General features: G+C 43.5%; 1 protein-coding gene across 1 annotated transcript in view; it reads right to left on the reverse strand.

Annotated features, from left to right (window-relative positions):
* Window positions 1-21041, reverse strand: part of GLIS3 (GLIS family zinc finger 3) — a 239075-nt gene extending 218034 nt beyond the window's left edge. The window contains exons 1-2 of the mRNA XM_064176613.1: window positions 20958-21041; window positions 14477-14942 (exon numbers count right to left, since the gene is read on the reverse strand). Coding sequence (XP_064032683.1) covers window positions 14477-14846 — 370 coding nt within the window. The 5' untranslated portion in view covers window positions 14847-14942; window positions 20958-21041. The remainder of the gene's footprint in view (window positions 1-14476; window positions 14943-20957) is intronic.
* Window positions 21042-21469: the final 428 nt, after the last annotated feature.

Below are 21469 nucleotides of genomic sequence, written 5' to 3' on the forward strand. Positions count from 1 at the left end.
CTTGGGTGAACTACCCTAGGCAGATCCTGCATTTGGCAGGGGGAATGGGACTCAGTGATCTCTGGATGTCCCTTCCAACTTCTAATATTCTGTGATTCTGTATCTTTCTGTATGGAAATAGATTTTATTGGTGCCACCTCCTGGTGATAAAACAAAACTGAAAAGCCATGCCTTAAGATTCTCCAAGTAAAATTACAATACAACAGTGTGCCCTGTTTCAGTTTGCTTGTTTATGATGGCTTGACCTGATGCATCAGATTTTCCTTTCCACACGCCTGAAGGACAGGACAAAATTCATTAGCTGTTTTTAGGACAACATAAGTGCAGAGCCTTAAACATCCATTAATCAATGACAGCAGAGTAAAAGGGAAATGTTACATTCCTCTTAAAAAGTACATATGCCTTGACTTTATCCTTTGGGAATTTTGCAAGGGAAGACATTAAAAGGCATACAAAGAGGTGCAACAGAGATTGTCTGCAGAATTGTGAGCTTGGTGTAGCCTCCCCCTCCTCTTCCAGCTTGCCCAAGCTTTCTTCGCAGGCTTCCAGCTGGCAATATTCTTTGGATACTACTGACAACAGCAAGCCATCATCATGGTGAAAACAGGTGTCATAACTCTATCAACAAATAGACCCCATCACCTTCAAGCAGTTTGCTTAAGGCTGAAAGAGTAATACTTGGTCTAAGAAAATCATAGAATATGAGATTTAATTAAATGACCATTTTGCTGTAATGTATTTTGGGTAGTTGCAATTCATTTTCAAGCTCACTGTCCAGGCCCACAAAGCAGAGGATAAAAGGTATAAGGCTGGGTAAGAGAAGTTAAATTACATTCTTAACACAGAATGGGTATGTGTTGGCAATATGCCTAATACTCTTCAGGGATTTTGCAGTGCCTGTGTAAAGTAGATCCTTTTTGGCATTAAGCCTAATACTCTTCAGGGAATTTTTTTTAAGTTGCCTTGAGCCTTTATAACACATAGTCCAACACACATTTTGGTATCACCAGCTATTTCTATTTTCCTTAACATTTTGTTCTTAAGCAAAATGCTTAAGCTGAATGCCTAAGATAAAGACTCTAGAAGCACAATCAAAGTACACGTAAATTGCTGCCTTACATCATTTGTCATCTGAACATAATTTGTGTTCAGGAATTGAACCATGCAGACACAGTTCCCTGACACATGACACACTGAGGTGGGGGGGGTTGTGTGTGTGAGGGGTGTGTGGGGTGGTGGAAATGTTTAATACGTAATAAGCTTTCCAAAGGACTGCTTTGCGACAGGAATCTGTGCTCTACTTTCTATATCAAAATGAAGTAAACTTGTTGTACAGTCTATGGGAGATGTACCAACAACCACAGTGATTCATCTCAGACCTGACCAGGATTGTTGAACATCCAGCTCCAGAGAGTCTCATGTTCCTAGTTATGCCATTATGGGAAATCCTGGACCAGACAGAAGAATCCACCAAGACACATCTCTACTGTCTTCAAAATGGATTTTCTCAACAATTTTCAGAGCTACAAGGAATTACTTCCTTGCCTTGATGGATCCTGTGGGTTTTTCAAGCATATAATGGCCACTGAAGCATACATAAAGCTGGAAAATAAGTCTTGCTGAACAAAACTAAGATCAGTAGCACTTAATCACTTTGCTGTACCTAAATATTGTCAATAATGAGGCTTTAAAACTCTTGACAATTGATTAAAGAAAACAACTAGAAAAGAAAGTAAGCCCCGAGTCAGACTCTCTGTGTAGGAAACTGAACAGAATACTGATGAACATCTCTTTTCAAACTGTGCCAACTGACACACAGAAAACAACAGCACTAGAGAGTACAATAAGTATGTTAAAGAGATTTCAAGTGTAGCTCAAGCTGGTTACTGATTAACACTTCTGCCTATAACACCCCTTACAGACCAGTGGGGTTATTGTTCAGAAGTGAAACAAGGCTTTCTTGGCAACTGGAGACAAATGATCTTCCCTGACCAAGTTCACAGTTCTCACACAGCTTAGCAGTATTGGAGGTGCTGCTTCTTCCACAGCCTTTGGTTAAAAGACTAAATAAATAAATAAATAAAAATAAACAAACAAACAAACAAAAAACCCAAAGAAACATAAAATCCTAGTCCCGAGATTTAACACCTGTCAACGGTTTGCAGCATAAGGAAGAGCCTCGATGATTTCTAACAGAAAAAATGTCATCTTGCACAAGAATATTAGCTAATTGACTCATTCTGCTATAAAAAATTTAAAGGCACATTTGTAAGAAAATAGGAAACAAAATACACAAGGATTTTTTTATGTGAATAAACAAACTTAAGACTGTAGGAACCACACAAATGGAAGATGACAGCTGTCTTTTCACTAGCCCTGGAAAGAAGAGCAAAAAGAATCATGCCTATCTACACAGGTGTCTGCATTTATTACTAACAAATGCTCAGATTTGCTTCCTCAAGTCCTATCTCAAGCATTTTCATGTCTACTCTTTGCTACTGTAAGGTACTCTTAGTCACACACCCACATGTCAACTGCACTGTTTTCAGTGGAGCAGTCAGGTGGAAAAAAGGCCAGACTGGTTTCCCAGGCTTGAACTTCCCACGTGTGCAGTGTCACCTGCTGCCAAGGAGAATGTGGGACACAAATAGATAGCTTTGGCTCTCATGACTGAGAACTGATTACAATTGCTTACCAGATTGAACTACAATCACAACAAGGAATAAGGCTGAGGGTCTGCTCTCCTTTCACCATGCCCATATTGGAGATCCCCACTGGGTTATGACCACGGTGGGTGGAGGTGCAGCAGCAGTACCACCACCTCCACCAACAGTACCTCAGCACAAAATTTCAGTCACAGTGAGAATTCTCCATCAGCCAAATTCAAGCTGCTCTAAAGCTATAATATATTGTCTTACAGGACAAGAAAATACACTCCTATAATTTTGAGTGAACTGCTCTAAGTACATTAAGTATAACCACAATGATTCAGACAGATGATACTACTCCTCCAGCAAGACTGATGCTTATGAACAATGGTGAGGGAAAAATACGAGGTATCCTCTCAAACTACTCCCAATGCTGCTTTCCATGGTTGCCTACACCAGCAGGACTTTAACCTCTGTTGATGGAGTTGCAATACATATTTTCAATCACTGAATATGAGAAACCAATATAAGTGTTTAACATATCTGTCCTTTCACAAAATATGTGTTGTTTTCAGAAAGAGTTGAGATTTTTATTATTATATGAGACTGAAAATGCTGGATATGCCTGAACATAGGTTGACTTACACTCACAAGCCCATTGCACAGAGGACTAAGAGAAACAGTAAGAACAGCTAGTAGGTTTTCTAGAAAACAAAATATTATTCAGATGTACATAAAGTTCAAGACACTGGTATTACATTCTTGAATCTTTGGGACATAATTACTATTTATATCCTAGTTCTCATTTGAGTTACTTGAAATTTACCAAAAAAACTTCTTAATATAGAACATTCAGCAGAAATCTGTCTCCCCAGCTCAACTTCACCTCATGTAGATAATGTCAACAAAAATCTGTTTCTAAGCCAGAGTAAATCTAAATGATGCAAAACCAATTACTCACAAGAAGTGGCCAAATACACATATCAAACAAAATGAGAGACTGTAGATTTCCAGTGCCAAACACATATACTGTTATGCCTGCATTTTGCACCTAATTTCTATATGAAAATACTTAATGTGGGTACACAAAATGTACATTCCTAGGGAAAAAAAAAATCCCTTCATGAGCATATTTTCTTTTACTGAAAAAAAATACACCACTATGCTATTTTCTTTTTTGATATTCATAACACAGTAGTGGAAAACATATTATACCATCAATAGCACACAGGAGGTGATGTAGCTGAAATCAGAAATTCACAATCACAGAATGGTAGGGGTTGGAAAGGACCTCTGGAGATCATCTAGTCCAATCCCCCTGCCAAAGTGAAATCACCTAGGACAGGCCACACAGGAACACATGCAATATGGGTCTGAAAGTCTCCAGAGAAGGAGACTCCACAATCTCTCTGGGCAGCCTGTTCCAATGCACTGTCACCCTCACGGTAAAGAAGTTTTCCCTCATGTTGAAGTGGAATTTCTTGTATTCCAGTTTGTATCTTTTACAAAGAGACTGGCCTCATCTTCTTGACACTCACCCTTCAGATATTTGTAAGCACTGATAAGATCCCCTTTCAATCTTTTCTTTTTTGGGTTAAACAGCCCCAGGTCTCCCAGCCTCCCCTTGTAAGAGAGATGTTCCAGTCCTCCTTGTAGCCCTCTGTTAAACTCCCTCCAGCAGTTCCCATTCCCTCTAGAACTGGAAAGCCCAGGAATGGACTAAATATTCCAAGCACAGCCTCACTAGGCAGAGTAGAGCAGAGGAAGAACCTCCCTCAACCTGCTGGTCACACTCTTCTTAATGAACACCAGGATACCATTATTAGCTCTCTTAGCCACAAGGGCACACTGCTAGCTCATGGTCAATTTACAATCCACCAGGATTCCACAGTTCCCCTCCAAGAAGCCACCTTATAGCAGGTCAACCTCTACCCTGTACTGGTGCATGGTGTTATAGGACTCCACACTTGCACTTGATGAATTTTCATTTTATTAGGTTTTGCTGCCCAGGGAGGTGGTGGAGTCGCTGTCGCTGGAGGTGTTCAAGAAAAGACTGGATGAGGCATTTTGTGCCATGGTCTAGATGACTACACAGGGCTGGGTGCTAGGTTGGACTGGATGATCTTGGAGGTCCCTTCCAACCTGGTTGATTCTAGGAGGCTCAGGGGTGACCTCATTGCTGTCTACAACTGCCTGAAGGGACATTGTAGACAGGTGGGGGTTGGTCTCTTTTCCCAGACAACCAGCAACAGAACAAGGGGACACAGTCTCAAGTTGTGCTGGGGAAAGTATAGGCTGGATGTTAGGAGGAAGTTGTTGGCAGAAAGAGTGATTGGCATTGGAATGGGCTGCCCAGGGAGGTGGTGGAGCTGCTGTCCCTGGAGGCATTCAAGAAAAGCCTGGATGAGGCACTTAGTACCATGGTCTAGTTGACTGGATAGGGCTGGGTGCTAGGTTGGACTGGATGACCTTGGAGATCTCTTCCAACCTGGTTATTCTATGATTCTGTGATTCTCTGCCCAACTCGCCAGCCTGTCTGGGCCTCGCTGGATGGCTGCGCAGCCTTCTGGTGTGTCAGCTATTGCTCCCAGTTTTGTATCATCGTCAAACCTATTGAGGGTACACTCTGTCCCTTTATCCAGGTCATTGATGAATGTGTTGAAAAAGATTGGACGCAGTACTGACCTCTGCAGAACACCAGTAGCCACAGGCCTCCAACTGGACTCTGTGTTGCTGATCATAACTCTCTGAGCTTTATTGGTTAGCCAGTACTCAATCCATCTCACAGTCCAGTCATTCAACCCCAAAACAGTCTGCACTTTCCTCCATCCTGAACAGAAGCTCCTGCTATATTTGCTTGTTTGATTTTTTTTTCTTAACTGTTCCATCCATTATTTGGAGAATGCAGAGAAACTGTTCCACACCTATCAACTACCGCACGTCACGGCAGTTTGCACAGCTATTCACAAGGGCACGGGCAGATGTGGTTGCAAATCAGACAAAAATTGTTGGCAACCCAGACAGTGATCCCACATAGACAGGTGTGTGTCCAGGGCTCTTACTGCAGGGAGTGCTACAGCCTTTTACTTGCAGTGGTGGACTGCAGAGACAACATCTGTGTTCACTGTGAACAGGTGAATGATCTGCTCAGCCTGGTGGCTGAGCTGAAAGAGGAGGTCAAAAGGCTGAGGAATGTAAGGGAGTGTGAGAGGGAGATAGACTGGTGAAGCTAGACTGTACCTTCCTTGAAACAGCCTCAATGAACATAGACAACTAAGAACTTGGAGGAACATCAGCAACAAGATCCTGCCAAGTGGAATAAATGTCACCTTGGTACCTCCCATACCTCCACAGTTGCCCTTGCAAAATAGATACACTGCTCTGCAGGGAGAATCAAATAACAAGGACAATGAAGATTCACTTAACTTAGTGGAGTTGCCAGTGCTAAGTGGGACTCAGCCTTGTATCAAAACTGCCTCAGCAAAGAAAAAGAGACACACCCTTGTCATAGGGCACTCGCTTTGGAAGGGGATGGATGGCCTTATTTGCAGACCAGATCCACTTCTTATGGAAGTATCACAGTATCACAGTATCACAGTATCATCAAGGTTGGAAGAGACCTCATAGATAATCAAGTCCAACCCTTTATCACAGAGCTCAAGGCTAGACCATGGCACCAAGTGCCACGTCCAATCCTGCCTTGAACAGCCCCAGGGACGGCGACTCCACCACCTCCCCGGGCAGCCCATTCCAGTGTCCAATGACTCTCTCAGTGAAGAACTTTCTCCTCACCTCCAGCCTAAATTTCCCCTGGCGCAGCCTGAGGCTGTGTCCTCTTGTTCTGGCGCTGGCCACCTGAGAGAAGAGAGCAACCTCCTCCTGGCCACAACCACCCCTCAGGTAGTTGTAGACAGCAATGAGGTTCCCCCTGAGCCTCCTCTTCTCCAGGCTAAACAATCCCAGCTCTCTCAGCCTCTCCTCCTAGGGCTTGTGCTCAAGGACTCTCACCAGCCTTGTTGCCCTTCTCTGGAGTCTGATGCCTCCCCAAGAAAAAGGTCAAGGATATAAAAAGAAAATGTCTCACCCTCATTCAGCCCACAGATTGCTGCCCCTTAATAATTTTTCAAGTAGCAGTGAACTGAAAACAAGAAGTCTGCAGGCAATGAAGAAAGTCTTCAGGGTCTGAGACAGCTAGTTATGGCATCAGGAATGCAAGCAGTCTTCCCCTCTGTCCCACCAGCTGCAGATAGTGACAAGGCCTTTGACAAGAATAACCATCAGATTGATTCTTGGCCAGAAGCCTGGTGTCATAAGCAGAATTTGGGGTTCTTTGACCATGTATTAGGCTATACGACACCAGGCCTGATAGCAACAGATCAGGTCAACTTGTCTCAAAGTGGGAAAAGGATCCTTGAACAAGAATTAGCAAGGCAGATAGAGAAATCTTTAAACTACATTCGAAGGTAGATGGGGATTCGAAGAAGGAAGAAGAAGAAATCAGGCTTGCCTGTGACAAATAGAGGGTCAACTCACAGAGAGTTCTTGTTGTAGAAACCATCAAGGAAACTCCCATGCAATACCTCAAGGGAATCAGGGCAGCTCTGCTAAGAAAGTGATGCAGCCAACTGCACAGCTGAAATGCCTCTGCATAAATGCATGCAGCATGGACAACAAACAGGAGGAGTTCAAAGCTACTGCGTGGTTACAAAACTCTGACCTGATAGCCATCTCTGAGACTTGGTGGAATGAATCCTGTGACTCAAGTGTGGCTATAAATGGCTAAAAACTGTTCAGAAGAGACAAGCAAGGAAGAAGGAGTGGAGGTGTCACCCTCAGGAAATGGATGGGGTGTGAAAGACTGCCACAAACAGGTCTAAAGCTTATGGATAAGACTCAGAGAAAAAGACAAAAAAAAAAAAAAAAAAAAAAAAAGGGAACCTTGTGGTTGGCATCTATCACAGACCACCCAATCAAAGGGAGCCCACTGATGAAGGCTTGCTACTCCAGTCACTCACAGGCCCTTATCCTGCAGGGAGACTTCAACTACCCTGACATCTGCTGGAAAAATAGCACAGCAAGCCGTAGGCAATGGAAAAGACTCCTGCAGCACCCTGATGATAACTTCCTGAGCCAGGTAACAGACAGCTCTACTGAAAGGAATGCAGTCTTGGACCTGATGTTCACAAATAACAGTGAACTTATTGCTAATGTTAACACTGGGTGCAGCCTGAGCTGCAGTGATAATGCGCTGGTGGAGTTTGCAGGGATATGGCACAGGAAGGAAGAGTAAGAACTCTGAATTTTAGGAAGGCAAACTCCCAGCTCCTTAGAGACTTAGTCAGTAAGATAACATGAGAAAGGATCTTCAGCAGAGCAGAGTTAGGGGATCTTTAAGGATATTATTTTTAGGCACAATACCACTCAATCCTTGTGTGCAAAAAATCAAGCAAGGAAGGGAAGAGACCAGCATGGCTGAATAGAGACCTGCAGGTCAAACTAAAAAGCAAGAGGGAACTGCATAGACAATGGAAGCAGAGACAAGTAACCTGGGAGGAGTATAGGAACACTGCCTCATTGTGCAGAGAGGAGGTCAGGAAGGCCCAAGAATGAGTAGCACTGAACTTGGGAAGGGACACAAAGAATTACAAGAAAGGTTTCTATAGGTATATCAACCATCAAATAAAGATTAAAGAAGGCATTCCCCCTCTGATGAGTGCAAATGGAGAGCTGGTGTCAGCAGACAAGGAGAAGGCTGAGGTACTCTCTCAACATTTTTGCCTCAGCCTTCTCTGCCAATCTTGCTCTGGTCCCCTTCTGAGTCAGTGGACCACTAAGGTAAAATCCCTCACACTATAAAGGAAGATCAGGTTCAGAGCCACTTAAGGAAGATCAACATACATAAATCCATGGGACCTGATGAGATACATCCCAGAGTTCTGAAGAAATTGGCTGATATACTTGCAAAGCCACTCTCCATAATATCTGCAGCAGTCCTGGCAGTCAGGTAAAGTCTCTGGAAATAGCAAGAAGGGAAACGTTGCACTCATTTTTAAAAAGGGTGAAAAAAGGAACTGGGAAAATTACAACCTGTCAGCTCAGTTCTGTGCTTGGGAAAACCACAGAACAGATCCTCCTGGAAGCTATACTGGAATGCACGGAGGACAGAGAGCTGATTGAAGACATGGATTCACCAAGGGCAAGTTCTACCTGACCAACCTAATGGCCTTCCACAATGGTGTAACTACATCAGAGGAGAAAGGAAGATCAACAGATGTCATCTGACTGGACTTTTGTAAAGCCTTTGACGTAGTCCCTTCAAGGCATCCTTCTCTCTAAGCTGGAAAGATAAAGATTTGATGGGTTGACTGTCCAGCGGATAAGGTGCCAGGTGCTCCACTTTGGCCACAACAACCCCATGCAGAGATACAGGCTGGGGTCGGAGTGGCTGGAGAGCAGCCAGACAGAGAGGGATCTGGGGGTGCTGATTGATACCTGCCTGAACATGAGCCAGCAGTGTGCCCAGGTGGCCAAGAGAGCCAGTGGCATCCTGGCCTGCATCAGGAATGGTGTGGTCAGCAGGAGCAGGGAGGTCATTCTGCCCCTGTACTCTGCACTGGTTAGACCACACCTTGAGTCCTGTGTTCAGTTCTGGGCCCCCCAGTTTAAAAGGGACGCTGAGATGCTTGAGCGTGTCCAGAGAAGGGCAACGAGGCTGGTGAGAGGCCTTGAGCACAGCCCTACGAGGAGAGGCTGAGGGAGCTGGGATTGGTTAGCCTGGAGAAGAGGAGGCTCAGGGGGAACCTCATTGCTGTCTACAACTATCTGAGGGGTGGTTGTGGCCAGGAGGAGGTTGCTCTCTTCTCTCAGGTGGCCAGCACCAGAACGAGAGGACACAGCCTCAGGCTGTTCCAGGGGAAATTTAGGCTGGAGGTGAGGAGAAAGTTCTTCACTGAGAGAGTCATTGGACACTGGAATGGGCTGCCCAGGGAGGTGGTGGAGTCGCCGTCCCTGGGGCTGTTCAAGGCAAGATTGGATGTGGCATTTGGTGCCATGGTCTAGCCTTGAGCTCTGTGGTAAAGGGTTGGACTTGATGATCTGTGAGGTCTCTTCCAACCTTGATGATACTGTGATACTGTGATATAGACATTGAGACCAAGTGCAACCTCAGAAAATTTGCAGGTGATACCAAGCTGAGTGGTTGCTAATTCTGAAGGATGGGATGCCATCCAGAGAGACCTGGACAGGCTGGAAAGAGATGGGCTGAGGAGAATCTCATGAGGCTTGCTAAGGCAAAGTGCAAGGTCCTACACCTAGGTCAGGGCAATCCTTGGTGTCAATACAGACTGGGAGATGATGAAATTGAGAGCAGCCCTACAGAAAAGGACAGGGAGTACTGGTGTTTGAGAAGCTGGACATGAGTGAGCAATGCACACTTGCAGCCCAGAAGGCCAATTGCATCCTGGGCAATATAAAAAGAAGTGTGGCCAGCAGGTTGAGAGAGGTGATTCTGCTGCTTTGCTCTGGTGAAATCTCACCTAGAGTACTGTGTCCAGCTCTATGGCCCCCAACGCAAAAGAGACATTGACCTGCTGGGGTGGATTCAGAGAAGGGCCACAAAGCTGATCAGGACCTCAGCTATGAAGACAGACTGATTAATTTCAGATGTTCAGCCTGGAGAGGAGAAGGGGACACTTTAAAGCTACATTTCAATACCTGAAATGGATATGCAGGAAGGCTGGGGAAGGACTTGTAGCAATAAGATGAGGAGCAATGGTTCTAAACTGGAGCAGGGTAGATTGATGTTGGACATGAAAAGGAAGATCTTTATAATGAGACTGGTAAAATACTGGAACAAGTTGACCAGGGACGTGGTCGAGGCCTCATGCCTGGGGAAATTCAAGACCTGACTTGACACGGCCCTGGGCTGCCTGATCTAGTTGGATGACCCAGCTCACTGCAGAGTGGTTGGACAAGATGACATTCAAGGGTCCCTTCCAAACTGATGCAGTTTGTAAATCAGTGAACAAGTAATTTTGTTTGTTTTGTTCCTTTTACTATCCCATGTGTTTTACTGTTAAAAAACAAACAAACAAACAAACAAAACACCCTAACAAAATCCTTTGTATAATGCAAATCTCTGTAACTGATACTGAGGTAACTGTAAAAGGAAAACTGCAGAAGGCTTAGCTAAAACAAGTACCTACCAAAAGACATTTCCTTCCACGTACCACTAGAAAAGCACAACATATGAAAGAGCTGCACAAGCATAAACTACATGAGTAATTTCAGAATGTTTACAGTCTTATTTATACAGCACATCAAAGTCTTACAAAATTATCTGCATGTGCTCAAGTGAGTAAGACTTCCATAGTGGGTATGTCCCCAGCACACATAATCATCACCTCCCTAAATGGTGCTGCTCATAGTAATAGATTGAAAGCACAAGAAGTTACCATTCCATATCCACAAAAAACACAGAATCTGAAGTCCATCACACCTGAAATCTACACTATCTTGTCTACCTGGCACTGTTCATACATAAAGCTCCCCTAATGCACACCCTTCAGCAGAGTTCTCTATTTACCATCACACAAAACAGTGGACTACTTTATGTATGAGAGTCAGACTGTTGTGGTAGGCCTGAATAGGCCAATATAGGTTTATAAATGTACTGGCTTGCCCAGACATGTTTTTCTGCTCTCTCTCCTTCTGTTCTGGGGAGAAGCAACTATGGGAAAGAGGACAAAGAACATGGAGCCACTGAGTCTAAGGACTCTGGCTTGCCCAGATTTATTTGCATCCAGTGGTAAACAAGGTACACACACAATTAGCTTGTGCCTGCCTTGTGAAAGACATCTATTTTTCCCAAATTTGGGTAAAGCAAGCCTACAGTTTCACCTAATACAGCCAAGCTTGGCTGCCATTCTGATTGGCTATTCTGTGTCCAAAGGCCCATTGGTCTCAGGCTGTATCAATAAAAAGAGATGAGCAGGCAACACAATGTGCTCTGCTGCTTTTTTTGTGCTTGCTTGCCTGCTGCTGCCTGCTGCCATGCTATGCTGGGCTATAAGCTAGCTCTGCCACAAAGTAATAAACCCAGATATATGGGATTTGTCTGCCTGGAAATTGCCTGCCTCAAGTTTACCACGAGCAGGTTCTAAATGCCTCCACGTGATTGGCCCACACAGCCAGCATGACATCCTGCTAAGACTGAACATTGCAAGGCATCCTGCCTACACCTGGAAGTCTCCTGCCAAGATGGGAGGACTTGGAGACAGGCAGACCACCCGAAGAAATGAGGATCAAGTCAGAGGCTGTCTTTCTCCTTTCCTCAGTGCTCTGCGAAGCCTGGGAAGAATTAGAAGCCTCAGCAGCTGATAAGACCAACAGAATTCCCTGAATGTGCTTGGGTGCTGCATGCAGCTGTGGCTAGCCCCATGAGTCAGGAAATATTTTGGGAGTAAATACTTAAAGCCTCTTGTAATTCTCCACTGCCTTCTGCCATAAGCAAGAAGGCGCTCCGTGAGTCCATCTAGTGGACAAGCAGTACATTGATCGCAAGTGGTGTATTGACCTCAGGAACCTTCTCCTCCAGTTCAATTAATGCTTATATGTTTTTGCTAGTTATTTCTAGCTCTGGTTACTCCTCTGTAGAATTTTTCCATGACTATGCAAAGAACCAATTATTATTAAAATTAAGGTGGAGGGGGAGCAAGACTCCTGAATATCAAAATTAATAAACAATATTAATTTTTTTAAAAATCATAGAATGAATCATAGAATCAACCAGGTTGGAAGAGACCTCCAAGATCATCCAGGCCAACCTAGCACCCAGCCCTAGCCAGTCAACCATGGCAGTAAGTGCCTCATCCAGTCTTTTCTTGAACACCTCCAGGGACAGTGCCACATATCTCTCATTAATTAATTACCCCTCCATTACACTAAACAAGACAAAAAAGAAATATGGGAATGACAGTGGCTAGGAATGGAGTAGGCAAGAACAGCAGACCACAATCTCCAAACTATGGACATTAAATTAGGTGATGCTGTCTTCACCCTGTGAGGCTGCTCAGCAACTCATACTGCAGGTGAGTTAGCTATTATGTGGAGCTATTTTAGAGATCTCAGCATGTATTGTCTGGTTTTAGGCATGTAATTCTGAAGACAGGAAAATCAGTCACCACTTGTAGTTAAAGAAAGAGATCTTCCCAAGCTCGTCATTTTAGAAGTTCACCTCTCTCTGCCATAGCAGAAGCTTGAAGCTGTATGCGGTCAATTGCACCTACCACCATCTTCAAAGTGAGCACCAGAGGGGTGATCTGAGAGGTCACCCAATGCATATGCATTACCACTGTTCTGACTCAGCACAGCAGCTAAGCATGCAATTAACTTTCAACTTGTTGTAAAATGGCACTGCCTTCAGGCCTGCAAGCCTGGATGGAGATGGACTTTCTAAAGTCTCAAGGGGAAGCAAAGAAGAAACAAACAGCAAAATTAAGGGAAGCAACACACTTAGGATAAAATGGGAAAGCCCTTTCCCTCTTTCTGCACTTTGACCCATATATCAACCCAAGCTTTCCTTTGTATTTTAGAACTTTTAATACTTTCCTCTACATTAAATTCTCATATCTATTTACATTCCATTTTGAAAGTATGATATCAAAACTCTATCAAGAAGGTATTCCCATCTCCAGTATGACCAGACGTGCTAGTTTGAAGCTAGCTAGAATGTTTTTGTGTGAAGAATTAGATTATAGGTTGTGAAAAGAAAACAGTGGTGATGTCTACTCCACTCATAGGCTTGCTGAGATATATAAGAACAAGAACACAAACATAAATAACAGAGTTACTCTCTGTCTCTCTGGGGCTGAACTTCTCTCTCTAACCTAACTTGTATTACTAACCCAATCTGTGTGACTAATCCATCTGCTTCCTAACTCCCCTGGCTGACCCTCCAAACTACCTTGAACGTAAGGCAAAGTCTTGGGTAAGGTAGAGGGGTGGGAGGAAGGTGGAAGGGTGGTTGAAAGCCCCTCCTGGGGACTCAGGTTTCTGGGAGGGCTGTTGTGTTTCTGTATTACTTTTTAACTTGCATAGTTCTGTACATATTGTAAATATCTGCTTGTATATTGTGCTAATCTATAAATACAAAGCTTCATTCAAGTCTAGTCTGGGTAATTTACCAAAGGGAGGGGGAGGGATGGGGGGAACAAGGAACACCCAAACCATCACACCACAGTGAAGAATTACTGAAAATTCAGAAGCTCTCTTTTAACTTCAAAGACCCAAGAGTAAAGTACTTTCTCATAAACTGGTAAATCTCTGATACACAAGCACTTATTCACAAAAGACCAGCCTCCAAATTTTGTGAGGGCTTTGCATCATTGTTCCAAAATTCAGATTGCAAATCTATGCTCAAGACATGATCCAAAGTGTTTTACAGGTTATCCAGCCTCAACACTCTGAAAAACATTACTCCAGTGCTGCTGCTTTTAGTCACCAGTGGAAAGCTGTGTTCATGCATCCAAGGAGTACTTCTGCTAGTACTCATAAAATTCTGGTGCCACAGAACATAAAATGACTATCTGGATTTATTGAGTCAAGATGTGAGGTTAGAAAGGCAAAGCCAAACTACACTGTTTTTAAAGAAACTTAGGACAACTCACAAATTCCAAGTGCTGTGTAATACAAAGCCCATGAGAATAATCTAGCAGTAAAAGAGTGGTACAAAAAAGACTGGATTCAATCTCCTAAAACAACTACTATTTGGCCATGTGATAGCAGAGATTAAGCTGGTCTACTAATAGCAATATAAAGAGGAGTCTTACCTTCATCTGTGCATGGGGAGAAAGTATTTCCAAAACCCTGCTGTTTTGGCTTTAAAGTCTGTGGGGCTGACAGTCCAGGGGGCTGTGAGACTTGTAATAAAGACTTCCCATTTGTAAACAATTGTTTCTTAGGACTTAAAGCAGGAAGATGAATGATGTTCCTCTCAGGCGCTACTCCTCCAAGGGGCATCTTTAAGTGCAGGATGGCAGACAAGTTTCCAATATCTGGACTCAGAGTGCTGCTACTTGCAGATGGGCAGAGTGCTCCTGTATGAACCTTGATAGGTGAGTTCTGCTGTTCACTGATCCTTCCAGGTCCATGAGGAATACCTGATGTCCAATGGCTCATGCTGCATGATCTCTCATTCATTTTCAAGAAGTTAATGTACGAAAGTGTGTTTTTAAAGACCCACAGCTGTATCTGATATCAATCCAAAGGCATAGTAATCCATTCTGTATCATACACCTGATTAAAAAAAAAAAACACATAATAAAAACAATTGGTATTGTAGTAAATAATACTTGAAAGAAGAATGCATATGACTGATAACTTTGTGAGATTCCTTGTTACAAGGGAAAAAAAAAAGAAGAAACATTATATGGTCTGTCAGGGAGAAAGAACAAAGCCAAACAATAACTTTGGAGCTCTAACACAGAAGAAAAATCTGTCTCTTCTGAAGCTGAGGTCTGCAGTAAGGTCAATTGCCTTCACATTAGCTAAACCAGCCATGAAATTAAGTGAATACTGATCAAGTACAAGGCAGCAGCCAGGAGTGAAAAGACTCTGACAGGGAATTGTCACAAGGATGAAAATATCTACCACCCCTTTTTCTGTCATCTCCTCAGTCAGTTAATTAAAATGATGCTGAAAAGCACACACTACGCAGATACAGACAAAACAGGAAAGAGATATCAGTTCATGTTTAAAAGGATGTGAATACAACAAAATTAAGAGGGAACAGCAACTACACAGAAATACTCCTGTGGTCCATCAAACTCTGTAGCACTTCACAGTAGGAAAACATAGCAAGAAAGCACAGCACAGAAGTATTCATAAACATAAGTGTGATAATTTCAAAAGTGGATGTTTATTGTAAGCCTGTAGATATGTCATAGCTAAATGTAATGCTACAGTAGCAAATTTTCAGGGGCATCTTCCAAATTATACTAATTTTTTTTTTAACTCCAACTTTTTGTCACTTATGTTTTCCTGCTATGTACAGCTTAGAAGACAAGATTGGTAAGTGGTTTGAGAGATCATCTCAGCCACAACCTACTCCAAGGCAGAACTAACTAGATCTATAAATTTACTGACATAAAAAAAATAAATAAGATTTGTAAGTAAAACCTGTACTTGTCAGTGTAAATGACTGGTAAGATCCCTAACTCAGCTGAACAGTTCATAATCAGCTTTCATCACTAAGTTCATATGTTTATCATTAAGCATATGTTTAATTAGTTTGTTCAGTCACAGACTCAGTACCTAATCAACCTGTTCAGACAAACAAATTAAGTTGAGAGGAAAAAAGCCAAAGTATGGCTTCAATTATAGTCATGTACACACTGAGGTTTTAACACTGATCTTGCTGAAGCAAAACACTGAACTGTAACTCCTACCTTCATTACATGAGATTTTTAACATTGAAGCCAGCAAGTTTATAACCAGTATATTCATGGCTGAATTTAATGTAAAACCTTCATAGTTAACCCTTCACTTACTATAATTCTGCAATGCCTCATTTTTTCTCTGTGAACTGTAGAAACCAAAAACAAAACAAACCAAACAAACAAACAAAAAAAAACCACCCCACAAACCACTGACCACTAACAAAGAAAACCTTAATCACTCTACCTTCACTACCTTCAAAGGCAAGGGCAAAATTGATGACATTTTAAAAGAGATATGCCCTAACCATGCTTAAATGGCCATGAAAGATTTATTCTACATGCTATTTTTCATTGTTGTGTTTTTATATTAGGGGAATAAAACTTTTAAAGTACACCAATTAAAAGCAATATTATTTATTTTCATGCCTGACTGCAGCATAAATCACTCTCTCCGGTGCAGCTGAAGACATGGAGAGCTGAATGTTCTTAAATTCTCAGAGTTTGTTTTAAAAGCAGAATGTACCTTGCCTTCACACAGATGACTAGATCCTTAGAAAAGGACATAGAAACAAAGGCAGTTGCTCTGCTGGCAAAGCATATAACATGTTACTACAAATAAATAAATAAAACCCCCTACGTTAGAAAAGTTCTAAAACAATCATGAAAAGATTATACACGGCAAATGCATTAGCTTTACTCAACAAAAGCACCTTCAGTTTAACCAACAGAAGAGTGTTTCTGCACAGTTTATACAGGCCTATAAAAATCCAGGTCAACGTACAATTTGTGTTGTTACTAGGTTGGTTTCTGTTGCTTTCTTCTCCATTACTATTACATACAGTGAGTAACAGTGTTCTATGCTATAGTCATCTCAATTTTATCATAGGCTACTGAGGTTTTCTTACATTTAAAGAAAGGCCTCTGAGCCCATCATTTCTTTTTGTGCTAGAAAGCTGTATTTTGAACCAAATGACCTGAAATTAACAAACAAACCAACGTCTTTACTGAAAGTATACATAAGCAATTCCTTTACAGTTTGTTCCTGTGGTCTTCTTCCTGATTCTACTGTGAACATGTGTAACATTAACATGTAAATCAGTGCTTTCTTTCTTAAAAATGTTAAAGCACCTTGGAGAGCGCAACCCTTCCCATTTTTTAAAAACGTTTTTATCTTGTGCTATTTTCAATATCATTTACTTGCTAAATAGTGGCTATTCACTAATTACATTTGTTTAGCATCAACTTTCATCATAATGTCAAGACATTCTCATATCGGAGTGGCCAAACTGATCCAAACCTCATTACCTAGAGGTGTGGTAACACACATATTAACGAACCAAACACCTACTGCACATGAATTATATTCTAAATGACTGACTGATTTTTTTACATCAGATCTAGTGAATGGTTCCCAGTCATAGTTACCTGTAACAGTAAAAAGACATGATAAATTCCTAATTGAAGCAACCTTGGAAGTTGTAGGAATGCAGCACCAAATACAACAACTGATTCAGAAATAAGCTTAGAAATCCTCAATAGGATTGAAAATTAATGTGCTAGGTTAAAGCCCACACAAAACACAGAAAAGAACACTACCCTGAAACTGAATGGCTATGATGACAAACTCTTTTACTCTGCTAAAGAAAAATAAGTACATGTCTCCTTTTAATGAAACATTTCTGTCCATCAGCAAGTAGTACCTTTCATGTTTCCACAGATATTAAAGGAAATACAATTATGTCCACTGCTTCTTAAATCTTTTTTTTTTCAGTTGATATCTTTATGACTCTGCATCTATCAATAACAGCATAACGATATAATTACTATAAATCCATAGCTATGATACACAAATTCACTTTCAAAAAGCCATGTAGTAACATTTAAATTCAAGCTGAAGCCCTGGAAAATACAAACACTAATCCTTCAGAAAGGAAAACAAAAGAAGAATTCACAGATCTGTGCCTGCAGCACAGAATGCCACATAGTCTGCTTTTACAGTGTGGTTCTGAAAAATAATCAGAATGGGCTTACTGCTTCATCCGCTGAAGTGAGAAGTGAGATACTTTTCAACTTCAATAAAAGATTAATTACTCCACTGCAGAGATCAGTTCAAGGACCTGTAATAAATCCATCTCACACTGGCTCCACACACACTGTCACAAGAGTAATTAATTGAATTCACACACTATCACAAAAATTATTACCAGGCAGTAGCACTTCACACAGAGGGTAGCAAGCACTATCCCAGACCAAAAAAAGAATACTGAAAGACAATGCATCAGAGAGTCCCCTGCTTTTTATTCTTCCAATGGAGACACCTCACCTCGACAACAGCTACCATGCACTGCTGAAAGCAAATATTAACTGTAAGCCCTTTCCTTGGGACTGCACTCCAAGAGTGTGAGTGCCCTCTCTCCACATTTCTCTCCATGATCTCCTTGGCATAAGTCCAGGAAAATATTTGCTTCCTGACAGGGCTGAGCTACCACAAGCAGACTACCTCCACTTTAAGCTCTTCTCTCCTTTCCCAACCTTTCCCTGCTTCTGTGGCCATGGTATTTGGAGCATCACGGTGAAATACTCAGAAGTCACTGCCTCCCCTGACATCACGCTCCTGATGAGTCAATCGGAATGGACTCAAGGATTGAGATGGAGACAGGGAAAGGACAGCTAACAGAAGCTAAAAGGATGCCTACCCTCATCCTCCCTGACTACTCAGCGTCTACAGAAATGAATGCTTAGCCACTCCTTGTGTCCTTTGTGTCTTATAACTGCTTGTGACAAGGACACACCCTAAAAGAGACGTAAACCACCAACGTAACCCATTTTCTAAAAAGCACACAAACACATACACAATGGAAGTGCTGGTAACGCAGCTTATGTACAGTTACCTGCCTACAGCTCACAGACCAAAGCAGGGTAGTAAATTCTTGGAAAGGAAAACCAAACAGAGATTTGCCTTTAAAAAAAAAAAAAAAAAAAAAAAAAAAAAGAGGGAGAGAGAGAAGAAAAAGTAGCTGAGAGATTGAAATTAGGTGTGGAATGATACACATGCTAAGAATCACAGCTGCAATAAAGGAAGATGATGTGGCTTCAGAACTGAAACCACAAAATAAGCTTTCCACTTAAATTACTGAGAATCTCTTCCCCAGCATTCATGCCAGCCAGCATCTCAGAAATCAGGTACTAATGAATAAATACCTTGCATTAGCATCCACTCTTGGTCATTTGCATCCATTTCTTGACTGTTGGACTCTAGGACTACCACAGGGGAATTCGTTACAAACTGTATTACTCTGCAAATACTACATTTTTCTCAGGGTAAGGTGATCAGCTAAGGAGAACGGCAAAAACGGTTCACACAATCTGAGAGTTTCTAGTTCTCAACATGAACAGAATGCTTTTTTGATACAGTGTCAATCTTCAAGGAAAACAAAAGCTAAAGAAGGTCCGCTACTGCACTATGAGACAACCAGCCCCCAAACACGACTGGGTTTCTCAGAGCTAGCGTAATGAAATATACTAATTACTTATTACTTGCATCACTATAATTCCTAGGAAGATTAGTCACAGAAAGGAATGTCTTTGTGTGAGCGGCTGTACAAACAAAGAGCAGAGCACAATCACTGATAGTGCTGCAACTGCCATCAAAAGGGTAGCTGTTATCAGCGAACAGGATGATGTATATCCTAGTGTAGTTGGGAGAAGGCATTTTTACCACTTTCGCCGGAAAAAAAAAAATCTCAGTTTTTTATTATGGTAATTGTGATCTCCAAAGCTTTTTTACTAGTATCGCAAGTATTACAGTGTGCAAGTGGTTCCTGGAACTATGCATGAGCTTTCCAGGAGCAATATTATTCTCCTAAGGGCTAGCAACAAACTTCAGATCCATGAGAAACCCAACGCAAATCTGGCAGCGCTGACTACCAGGTCAGAAGCATGCTTTCTGATGCACCGTCAGAAGCCACCGCATCCTTATCCAGTAACCACAGGCTCTTGCAAACTGACTTGTATGCCTCTTCGACACATCACTGCCCTGGCAGCTTTGCCCGTAATGACTTTGGACTTTTCAGAACTGCAAGTACAATTGCTAACATTGCAGTGTCAGCAGTGGTGAGAGCTTTAGTGCACGCACAACATGGGAAACTACCAACAATGTCCCCATGCAAGCTGGTGGAAATGCAGGGCAGAGGTACAGGACCTGCCCTGCCCTGGTGCCGTCACTCTGACTGCCACTTGTGGGACAGCACAGGCTATCACCGTAAGCTGCCGGGCGGACAGCCCAGGAGACAGCTACCGCCACCCGTACTACACCTATGGTTCATCCCACAGGCCTCTCAGCTAAATTATTAGCACCTTCAACCAGTGCCAAACGTCAACCAAGGTCTCAGGAGAGGAGACTGCTGAAATCCGTGAATTTCAAGCCTATTACGTTTAAGAGGCTGGCGTTACTAGTAACACACAAATCTGCAGACGAGGCAGAGCTGTCACCTCACTGGGCACAGCAGTTCTGGGTTTTGCCCACGGGGACAAGTGTCTGGATGACGGCAAGCCCCGGGCACGGCACTACTCGACATCGGAGCGAGGGGCGGCCGCTGCGCAGCCCCGTGGGCCGCGTAACGTGCTGGCCAGCGGGACACGCCGAAACCGCGTTTCCTGCCCGCGCTGCCCCCCATGCTGTCCTCCGCGCTTCCCGCGCTGCCCACACCGCCCGCGCTCCCCTCCGCGCTGCCCACACGGCCCTCGCTGCCCTGCGTGCTGCTCACACCGCCCGCGCTGCCCGCTGCCCTCCGAGCTGCTGCGCCGTGCTCCCGCGGCCGGAGGGGTGGCCGGCGAGCAGACTCTTCGCTCCGCAGCCTCCTCCTGCGAGTACCTATCTCCGCTTATTCATCGGCGGGATGACAAATCTCCCGGGCGGGTATCTGTCCCTTCCTCCCAGACAGCGCTCCGTCCACATCCCCATGGCAGGCTCGTCGCCGAGGTGAGTAACAACGAAGTAACTTCACCACAAGAGGGTTTGTTTTGCTTTTAATTCTCCCTCCCCGCCTCCCAGCTCTGACACAGAGGCCGGTACCGGCCGACTCACCCTCTCCCCGCCCGGGCCGGCGGGAGAGGGCACTGAGCGAAGAGACCGAGTCATCCCCACCGACAAACACACGCGGGCAGCCGGGGCCGGGCGCGGAGCCGCCGCAAACACTTCACGTCCCTTCTCTCACCTGCGGCGTCCCCAGCCGCCGGCAGCGTGCAGCTCTTCGCCGGGCCGGCCTGTGCCCCGCGGCTGTCATGTGCCCGCTGGCCCCGCCGTTAACCCTTCTCGCTGCCAGCGGGGGCGCCTCCGCGGCTGCGCTGGGCTCTTGCTGCAGCCGGGCCGCCCCTTCCCCACCG

This window comes from Pogoniulus pusillus, chromosome Z (assembly GCF_015220805.1).
Source record: "Pogoniulus pusillus isolate bPogPus1 chromosome Z, bPogPus1.pri, whole genome shotgun sequence".
In the NCBI taxonomy this organism is placed as follows: Eukaryota; Metazoa; Chordata; class Aves; order Piciformes; family Lybiidae; genus Pogoniulus; species Pogoniulus pusillus.